Source organism: Antennarius striatus, chromosome 9, assembly GCF_040054535.1.
Source record: "Antennarius striatus isolate MH-2024 chromosome 9, ASM4005453v1, whole genome shotgun sequence".
Lineage (NCBI taxonomy): Eukaryota > Metazoa > Chordata > Actinopteri > Lophiiformes > Antennariidae > Antennarius > Antennarius striatus.
This window is the reverse complement of record NC_090784.1, coordinates 14299077-14310080: the sequence shown is the minus strand read 5'-3', so window position 1 is coordinate 14310080 and position 11004 is coordinate 14299077. Positions and strand designations below refer to the sequence as shown.

The window sequence follows — 11004 nt, the reverse complement described above, 5'->3', positions numbered from 1 at the left end:
ATATAAAAACAAAACAAAAAAAATATCAAACGATTATGAAGAAGTTTAGGATCTTGTTAACGATTGGAAGTCATCATCACTCTGAAAATTCTTTATTCATACAAATACAACACAGCCACAATCAACAAGCTGAAACACAACAAATATATGGGAATTAAATGATGAATTTCAGTAATTGATACCTTTTTATTCCTTATTAATGCTCTAAATAGACTTTTGGCATTAAAAGACAGGTTATGAATACATAGATCACACAGTAATATCGAGGAAAGAATGAATGGATGAGTGAATGCAGTTCCTGGTTTGGGTTCTAGGTTTGCATTCCTTCAGTGAGTGACACTTTCATGCATGTAGATGTTGGAAAGAGCTTCTCTGCTCTCAGTAATATAACTCCTGATCCCACCAACCTGAGAGATCACAAACCAAAAATTTATGAATACTGAACAGATGCAGAGATGTCAAAGATGAATGAAGAATTGAAATTAATGGTTAAATGGAATGAAAAAAATTATCATACTTCCAGGATTTCGTCTCACTCCTAGTTTCCTGATCTCATCATAAACGAAAATTAATATACCATATGGAACAGGAACAAACCACCACTGGACCCTTGAGGAAAAAATACAGCATTAGAAGAAACAATAATTGTATTGGAAAAAAACGTAATGTCTTCTAGCGTAAGATCACCTTTGATATGAGGTAATACTTTACCTGATGGGCATGAAATTGAAGATATTGGGCATTCCAGGACAATAACAAAGCAGATTACCCAGACAGAGCTGGAAGACAATGGCAGTAACCAGGACACGGTTCCTGCGCGCAAAAAAATAACAGAAATAAATAAGAGGTGGAATCTTTAAACAGAAAATTATCTAGAAGTGTAATTGTTTCCAAGTGGAAGGATTGACAATAATGTAACAAGGCCACATTTCTGGCCTTTTGATGATGTTTAGAGTTTCGTAATGACATAAATCATAGATATAGTAGACTAGTTACTAGTCGTTGAAGCGTTTGGCAAAAAATTTCTCACAAACTCTGAATTACAGCATAGCTATTTATTAGCTGTTTACTATACAGCTGTATTCACCTAAAGAATCCTTGCTGGAAAACGGAGAGTCGTCGGGTCTTCCTGATCAGCACATCTGAGATCTGACAGATCTCTATACTGACAAAAAAAACAGTATAGCACGTGTACTCCTGATACAATCTCTGACTGAAGGTCTGGAATGACAAGGGAGGAGTTAAGTTGTTTAGATGGAAACATCCCCACCACCCAGGAGATAATCATGAGACATTTCTTCTGTCCAGTCTCAAAACAATAAATACAAACCAATATATTTTCTATACTAACCCATTCCTGTCCATAGCTATCCTGTAAATCTTGAAGATGAACATTCTCCCACTGAGAACGCAGGCCAACACACAAGAGTGGAAACCAGCCCTCCTGGGCCATGGCTGTAAAATAATCTGTGAATCCTGCAAAAGACTGAATTGCTCCTAAAATAGAAAAACATTCATGTACACTTTTAGAAACTGAGGTTTAATTCATAAGAGATTCCTTCAAGTACTGTTTAAGCAAGGCTATTTCAGCATTAAGATTGATGTAAATGATGTTACTTAATTGTTGTTTTATTGTTGACTAACACGCACTGACTCACCTATCTGGAAATATGAGTACACAGCCAGAGCTTCGTTTACCAAACGATGACGACGTGGGTTTCTGGGCTTCAAATGCATAATGTCACTCTCTGCTTTCTCATAAGCCAGAGACACGGAGGGGAACTACAGTAATGAACAAATAATATGTTTTTGTACAGCATAGTCAAGAGTGAGGAAGACAGCCTGAGGAAATTTTATAATTGATATACCAAAATTACCCCTTCAGAGGATACAACTGGTGTGTGGTAATGGTGGACTGCAAGAAAAACATTAGACACAATTATCGACTCAAATACTCACAATGTCAGTGGCCAGCTCAATGAAGAGGATGGTGATGCAGCCCAGAGGAAGAGGCACACTGACAGTGATGTAGATCAGGTATGGGGTCAGCTCTGGGATGTTCTTGGTTAATGTGTAGGCAATAGACTTCTTCAGATTGTCAAAGATAAGACGGCCTACCCACACACGCACACACACACACACACACACACACACACACACACAGTAATTTGCATTCCCAGGACCAACAAATGGACAACAGACTAATAACTCGCAATATTTTATTTGATGTAAATATAAAATTTTAAACTGTACACTATATACTGGTATAGGGGCTATTCAAAATATGTAAAACCTTATGTACAACATGTCATTTGTATATAATATATATGTACTTTTAAAGTAACCTCTGAGATAGTATGTAAAAACAAAAATGTATTTTTTTTGTACTTACTTGAATTTTTAAATAAGAGTTTTACTTTTTACATTTTAGAAAGCTTTTTTATATTTTTTTATGTCGTTGCAGCTGATGTTACTTGACAATATTTGAGGAGCATTTTATTCATCCATCTACAATATACAATAGTGAATAGTGAATATATTGGTAGATGGATGCAGAGTTTTGAACTGCTAGGCAGGAGGCCGAGTGGACGACCAAAGAGGAGGTTTATGGATGTAGTGAAAGAGGACATGAAGGTAGTTGGTACGAGAGCAGAGGATGCAGAAGACAGGGTTAGATGGAGGCAACCTATTCGCTGTGGCGAACCCTGAAGGGAAGAGCCAAAAGGAAAAGAAGAAGATCTAAAGTATACAATTTCTTCATGAATGTCCATTTAAGTAGGACAAAGTGGATGCCCTGCATGCATTCTGACTTGTCTTAGCAGCATCTGTGAGTCAACATGCAACAACAATTTAAACTAGAACCAGTGCAGTCACAGAGTACAACATCCCGCGACAACACTGAATTCAAAATTTTAACATGGTTTTACAACTTGCATAGGTCAAAGATCAAACTAGTGCTCTGACCTACTTTCATAGATCGAAGCAGCAGCTTTGATCTTTGACCTGTGCAAGTTGTAAAACCATGGTAAAATTTTGAATTCAGCGTTGTCACGGGATGTTGTACTCTGTGACAACATCCCGCTAGTGATCTATGATCACTAGCTTTTACTCACACTGGCCTTCTCCCTAATCTTTCTATCTTATCTGGTTCCTTAATGTACAAAAGTTTAAATTTGACCTTGACTTACTTTTCTCAAGGTCATCATCTCATTTTCATCCCCTTTTGCCGCCCGAGTAATGTGCTTTTTGTTTCATCTTTCTATCTGCAATGGTTGTGGACAATTACAATACATCACCGCTTTGAAGAGGGATGTAAAAATCTCACCCTGCTCCACTCCAGTGACGATAGAAGCAAAGTTGTCGTCCAACAGGATCATGTCTGCAGCATTCTTTGCGGCATCTGATCCAGCGATCCCCATGGCCACACCAATGTCAGCCTTCTTAAGAGCTGGAGAGTCATTCACACCATCACCTGTTACCGCGACGATAGAGCCCTGGGGAGGGGTACACATACATGAGATGTATGAAATCATACAATTCAAACAATCTCTTATCCTGCTGCTTCTTCATTCAGGAGCCTTCCAAGACATCCCTCTTATTCTTTTAATACTGGATGAGAGGCGAAACATTTTCAAGAAACTTTCTTAAAGTCCAGTGGACTGATTTAAACAGCTTTGGATAACCATGACCTGGATAACTGAGAACCTACACAGACACACTGGATTGTATGTTTCGTAAAGTAGCTTTGGATTAATTTCCAATAGTTTTATGAGTCAAGTAATTTAAATAATTGTCTCTGCAGAACTAAGAAAGTACAAGTACTTTGGTTGTATATTAATTCTGTATGTATTTACCAGACGTTGACAACTCTCCACGATGATTAGTTTCTGCTGAGGGGATGTTCTCGCAAACACCATCTCAGGATGGTTTCGCAGTGCCTCATCTAGGTCGTCAGAACTCATCTCTTTCAGCTGACCGCCACTGATGACACAAGCACGGGCATCCCTGCACACAGTGACTGAAAAGGTTAAGTATTCGTACAAATAATGTAAAGCCAGCGCATTCAGAAAGTGGACAGTAGTAAGGTGAATGCTGTCTTTCATTACTGAAACCAGTCAAATCATTATAAAAAGAAATAATATGGTACCTCTTGTTGACTTGTTCAACAGGTATGCGCTTCCTTTGTGCAATATCTTCCACTGTTTCACTGCCCTCTGAGATGATACCAACATTAGCAGCTATCGCCTTTGCAGTGATTGGATGATCCCCAGTCACCATAATAACCTGACATCCCAAGTGCCAATAAAAATGATAATGATTGTGAAACAGGATTCAAACTAATTGTCCTAGTCAGAATTACCTGTAGTGTAAAATAATACAATCGAAAGAAATTTGCTGTTAATGTGTGGCAAAAGTCAACACACCCTGATTCCAGCGGTACGGCATTTCATCACTGCATCAGGCACAGTGGCTCTTGGGGGGTCAATCATTGAGATGAGACCAGCAAAGCACAATCCTGACGTGGTGAAATTCATCTCGTCTGTGTCAAAACGATAACCACGAGGAAACTCTTTCTCATTCAGATAGATATGACAGAAACCTGGGGAACAGAAGATTAAAATGATTTTTTAAGATAAAAATGAACTCAAGTTACAGGAAAATAATTTTGAATACAGCAAACCACATCATTAGGTCTCAGAATGTCATAATTATCACTCCCTAACCCAGTACTCTCTCTCCCAGCCCTCCTAGATCCATATAAGCTGTTTGAAAGGCATCCCTCCACTGCTCATCCAGAGGCAGCTCCTGGCCTTTTATTAGGATGGTGGAGCAGCGCTCTAAGATGCGCTCAGGTGCTCCTTTCATCACCAACAAATAACGTAGGTCCAGAGGATCCTCCAGCTCATGTATGGACAGCTGCAGAGAAAAGGATGGTTGACAGAAGCCAAATAGACCTGGGCATTAATTTGCATTTCACAGTAACACAGTATCAGAGCGGGAAATCTCATTAAAAATATATATATATTCTCTACTATTCTGCTTTATCATGTAGAAACTGATCAATTGTGATGCAAAGTCCATTAGCAGCTAGATGTCTAGCTCTCACCTGGAACTTGTTTGTGGAGTTGAAAGGCACCTCCACCACTTTCTTGAAGCGGTTACGATACTCTGCGATGTTTCCTATAGTGAGCTCGGTGAACTTCAGCAGAGCTGTTTCCGATGCATCTCCCACAACTATCCTCTACATGTTAGACATCAGATACAAATACAAATAACTGGTTAAAAAATTATTTTACTTTATTTAGTACGACAGCATAATCAATAAAGTCAAAATTTTAATTAACGCAGCAAATTCTGTCCACTCAGTATGACGCCACATGGATGTTTACAACATAAAATGGTAAAGCTGTACCCTGGGAATAGGTATGCCTTCCTGATCTGGTCTGAATGTAGCTCTGTTACACAGTGAAGCAACTCTTCCCAATGAACGCCATGTTTCTGATGACTGGTCAAAGCTCTGGCCTGGAAAACACACAATCACACAGTTTCTACTGATCACACACATATCCCCATTTCAACATTACAAAACAGTTTTTGTGTATTCTGTGAACAATTCATATTAATATAAGATATTCTATATCAATATTTAATTTCTTGACATAGTATTGACAGATTGCAAGAGGGACATATTTCATTATTGTATGTACCTGACTGATCTTCAGTGGTATCAGCAGCATGGATCTGGTTATCAAACCAAAGGTGAGCAACAGTCATTCTGTTCTGGGTCAGGGTACCAGTCTTATCAGAACAAATTACTGACGTGGAGCCTAAACACACGTAGAAGGAACAGAAATTATCCAGTCTTTCTAAGATGTCATTTTAGTGTGGATTAGTAAATAAATGATCAAGGTCACATAAATCAGATAAGATATACTGACCCAAAGTCTCCACAGCTTCCAGATTCTTCACAACACAGTTCTTCCTCGCAAGTCGTTTAGCAGTGAGAGACAGACATACCTGTTAACAGTGGCAGATATTACACAGTAGAGTTATAGCATGGTAGCCTATAGATGATATGCACGGTGACACACCCACTGACTTTAAAAACCATTTCACATTAAACATTAAGCATAATAAGCCATAAACAGTGCTGTTATACACATTCACATTTATTACAGGCACTCACAGTAACTGTAGCAAGTAACCCCTCTGGTACATAAGCAACCACGATAGCCATGAAGAAGATCATAGCCTCCAAGAAGGCGTATCCGATGAACATGGCAACCACAAAGAAGGTAAAGCCAAAAAAGATTGCAAGACCAGCAATGATGTCAACAAAATGCTCAATCTCGATAGCAATGGGTGTTTTCTCGTTGCCGACACCACTTGCCAAGGTGGCAATCCTACCGATGATTGTTCGATCACCTGTGTTGATGATCATACCTGTAGCAACACCTGGAGAGGAAAGGAAAGCTGGTATGATGGCTATAAATACATGACACAACTAGAACAAAGGCATTCACAGACTGCAACATCCTGTGACACTCCTGAACTCAAAATTTTGCCCTAACCTACTTGCATAGGTCAAAGATCAATGCTTGTGCTCTGACCTACTGTCGTTGATCAAATCACTATCTTTGATCTATGGTCTTACACTGGCCTCCTTCGTCCTTCTATCTTATCCCGTTCTTGAGTGTACAAAAGTTGAAATTTGACCTTGGCCTAGTTTTCTCCAGGTCAAGGTCATCGTCTCATTTTCATCCCCTTTGCCGTATGAGTAATGTGCTTTTTTTTCATCTTTTTATCTGCAACGGTCGCGAAGATACTTGGTGGACGGACGGACAAACACACGAACACTGACAATTACAATACATCCCCGCTTTGAAGCTGAATGTCATACGTAAACACATTATGTTCTATAATATGTGTACTAATTGCCTGTAGGAGTGAGTGTGTGTGTGCGTGTTAGTATGTCTTTGTATGTGGCTCCGCGGTGCACTGGCGTCGTGCCTGGAGTGTCCCCCGCCTCACTCCCTATGCAGCCGAGAGAGGCTCCAGCTCCCCGTGACCCGATGCGGCGGATATAGCGGTGTAATCTAAAGATGACTGACTGACTGTATTTACTACTCGCTTTACCTTCCAAACAGGTTGTGGAGAAGAATGCAATGTTTCTGGTCTCCAGTGGATTCTCATGAGTGCATTCTGGGGTTCTGCTTTGAGGTTCAGATTCCCCTGTCAAGGAAGAGTTGTCCACCTGGCACACAAAGGATTTCCACAACTACCTCAATACACGTCCACTTTATAAGTCAGGTTAGGAACCAAAAATTGAATTGATTGAACTTTTCGTCTTTTGTCTTGTGTGTAACTAACTGCACAGTGACAAGTTTTGTGAGTTCAGTTATGCAGTATATCTATATTTGTCTACATGTGCAGGTATACTGCGTATGTGTGTGTGATGTACCTTGCAGCCCTGACCGCTGATGATGCGGATGTCAGCAGGGACTCTGTCTCCTCCCTTGATCTCCACCAAATCCCCCACAACCAGTTCTGAGGCATTTATCTGATTTTTCTGTCCATCACGGATCACAACGGCTTGCTAGTTTTTTTTTAAAAATTGAGCAAAGTTAGATGAAAAATGACAAGAAATGAACTAATGAGTAAAGACAACTGTGGTGGTAAAGTAAAAGGAAATAAAAATGTAATGAAAATGGAAAAAAGCTGTTAATATATTTCTTTCCGTGGGTACAACTTACCTGTGGTACTAGATTCTTGAAGCTAGCAATGATGTTGGTACTCTTGAACTCTTGGTAGTAACCGAAGCAACCAGTTACAACCACAACAGCAATTAGAGTAATGGCCAAGTACAGCTGTAGTGAAAAAGAAGACTAATATAAAGCACCGTATTTTGACATTTAAGTACAGGAGAAACACTTTAAAATGAAATATGTAGAAATCACATTATCAAAGCCGGTGAGGTTCCCTCTCCCTATTTCAATTCCAAAGGCGATGAAGCAGATGACAGCAGCGACCCACATCAAACATTGCAGCCCTCCAGCAAGCTGCCTGGCAAACTTTACATACTCTGGGGTTCCTTTAGGAGGCTTCAGTTCGTTGGCACCATCTCTCTCTAAAATCTGACGAGCAAAGGTAGTGGTCAAGCCCTACGGGTGGAAAACAGAGAAAAGGGATAAGTGAGTCTGGTACGAAAAAAATAAAGGAGTTTGAAACCTCTTCTGTGCTTAACCCTGATGGACCCTGGCAGAGGGAAAATGAAGGGATTGATGTGGTTGAAGAGAAGAATGAATGAATTCAATAACCTGACAAAAAAACTCAAGACACTGAATGGACCTTCTGGATTGAAATTCATTCAGAAAGAAGTGTCTTACCTTAGTAACACTACTGTTGTACCTCATCTCCAGTTCCTCAATTGTAATCTCATGGTCATCCTGCAGGGAGAGACAGATCATAACATTGTTTCAGAATAACTGACTTTTTTAGGGTCGGAGAATTATTTTGAGGGAAAGGTGTGAGTTCATTAGTAACTTAGTACTTAGTACCTTGATTTAAACTTTCTTAACACTGCGGCCTTATTATTAATGTATCACTATAGTTAATTTCTCTGACAGAACTTCCTTAAGGGATCAATAAAGTTTTACTCTACTCTCTCTACTCTCACTCATACTTTTAACAGGACTAAATTAACAGTTGAATCATCATTTAAAGTAATGTAATTATTTCATGGCTCATTACTATCACTACTGTATCTACTCTTCTATTCTAAGAAATCTGTTTTAACTTACTATATCCATTTCTCTCTTCATACCCTCCAGTTTCTCTTTCTTCTTCAACTTCTTCTTTTTCTTCTTGTCCATTTCTCCATCCATCTCAAACATATTGTACGCTTCCTAAATGCAGAAAGCAATTAAAAACTATTGATACATGTAAATGTATGAATACATTTTATTTGGTCCATTCTAGATACTGGTGTAATTATTTTCTATGTCAAAGAGGACTGTGCTGTAATGGATCATCCAATCAGCTCATTAAATTAAATATTTGCATAACATTACTTTGAATATGCATTAGAATTTTAATAAGTAAATTAAACTTAATGTTTTGGAGTAAATAGTGCTTTGGAGTAAATAGGAGTCCCTTCAAAAACGTGGAGAACATCTTGCGGATGACTGAATTTTTCTGCCTACATTTACATGATTGCAAAAGGAGGGATATTAAAATTAAACATAATAAAGTAACACGTGGGGGGAAAAAAACACTGGTGAGATGTATATTTCAAAAGGAACTCCTTGAATCACCCAACGTTTGAGGGATTCCCTCCCATTAACTGGGTGACCTTCAGTGATTGAAACTCTGAAGTTCCACTATTTAAAAACATAAATACACAATTACACTGCATGCATCATATGAAAGAAAAAATAAATATCAAATAATAGAGGGCAGATCTCCGATGCTACAAAATGTCAATTTCAGAGCTAAGCTACAAACAAATAAGCCCACCAACAAATACATCACTAGTCTGTATAAAAACCAAATTGCTCATTTTGCACCAATCATCTGGATAAAGGCCCAGCCTGTCAGATTTAATATAAGTTAGTGGTCTCTCAGAGTTGGCTTTAAAAATGTAAAAAAAAACAAAACAAAACAACAAAAGTTCTTCTCTGGTCCAAGGGTTTCCTTTGTCCGTCCTGGGCTGAATCTATCTAAAAGCACACCTTTTTACTCATGGCTGCAGGTGTAATAGGGGACTGCTCTCCTAAATCAATGGAAGTCCAGATGACTCGATCCTTCTTTGTCCCCGAAATTTTGGCTGCCAGTTAGGGTCCAGTCTAAAACGCACAGGCAGTTTTGCCCTTGTTGAAACAAACACAATGGTCAGAAACAGGACAGATAATCTGGAATAGCCTTTTATACATAACAACTCCCCTTTAGAATGCACATGCGCACAAAAAAATGCACAAGAGGGTACCTGCGTGAAATGGTACTTCCAGTAGTAACAATGTCACCCCTAGCCAGAACTCACACATGTACAAACACACTGATATCACAAGCCATGCGTAGTCCAGTGTTTCCTTGTTACCTCTTATCACCCCTCAGCACGTTTTTTATCCTGACAAACTGATTGGCGTAAAGAGCAGAGGACCACTGAAGGTTAAAACAGACCAATGTCATTCCTGCCACGTCGTTGAACACAGCATCAGTTTACAGCAAATACAGCAAGACAGCATTGCAGAGTATTATCTGTTGGCTGAATTGAGATTGACTGCCCTGACATAGAAAACATTAACTGAAAATCACAAGAAGAGTGAAGAGGTTAAGCTCAAGAGTGTGCAATCTGCAGCGTGACAGCAGGCCAGACAGTCAGTGATGCCCTACAGTGCTGCACAAAACCACAGATAAAATGAGAACACAATTGTGGAGAAAATTGCTAGCAGCTCAAATCACTTCTAAGTGAGACATGCTACACTCCCTGGTGGCTACATGAAGGTTTGAATTTATAACATTCAATGCCTAATTCTTTAACGCTGTCCACTTCTAAGCCACTTCTACTCAACACAACTTCTTAATAGAACTAGATGTGTAAGATTAAGTATATCAGTTGGACCGTTGTTGGATGAGATGGAGACGCCTTCTTGGATGGGGTGCACTTTGGCTATGATTTTGGTGATGATCACATGGTGCCGCCAACCCGACACATTTCCAATTGTTTGCCTCAACAAGAGGCAAACAATTGGAAATGATCAGACCTGGTGTATGGCAGACAGTGGCAACACGTGGTCATTTGGAAGTTCTTTAATTTCCCTCAGTTGAGCCTGCCCTCTAATCCCTACCTCCTTCAAGACCTTTGTGGTGGACCTGGCCACAAAGCCTCTACAGCCGACCTCCGCTGGCTACACGTTCATGTTCCAGCCCCGCCCTTCTGCCTCAGCTGCTAAGTTGGCATATTGCAGTCTCTTCAGTTCAAATGCTTCGTCGATGGTGTCTTCC

General features: G+C 39.6%; 1 protein-coding gene across 1 annotated transcript; it reads right to left on the bottom strand.

The window, feature by feature from the left end:
- Nucleotides 1–95: 95 nt before the first annotated feature.
- LOC137601982 (potassium-transporting ATPase alpha chain 1) lies at nt 96–9883 on the bottom strand. The gene is made up of 24 exons (XM_068324490.1): nt 9732–9883; nt 8802–8906; nt 8388–8447; nt 7959–8162; nt 7755–7868; nt 7463–7597; nt 7138–7255; nt 6188–6456; nt 5940–6018; nt 5709–5828; nt 5414–5523; nt 5108–5242; nt 4725–4917; nt 4425–4600; nt 4148–4284; nt 3855–4005; nt 3326–3494; nt 1960–2114; nt 1659–1782; nt 1352–1497; nt 1088–1221; nt 712–813; nt 518–609; nt 96–407 (listed from the first exon to the last, which is right to left on the bottom strand). Exons 1-24 carry the CDS (start codon nt 9741–9743, stop codon nt 379–381), a joined length of 3069 nt encoding a protein of 1022 aa, XP_068180591.1. The 5' UTR covers nt 9744–9883; the 3' UTR covers nt 96–378.
- Nucleotides 9884–11004: the final 1121 nt, after the last annotated feature.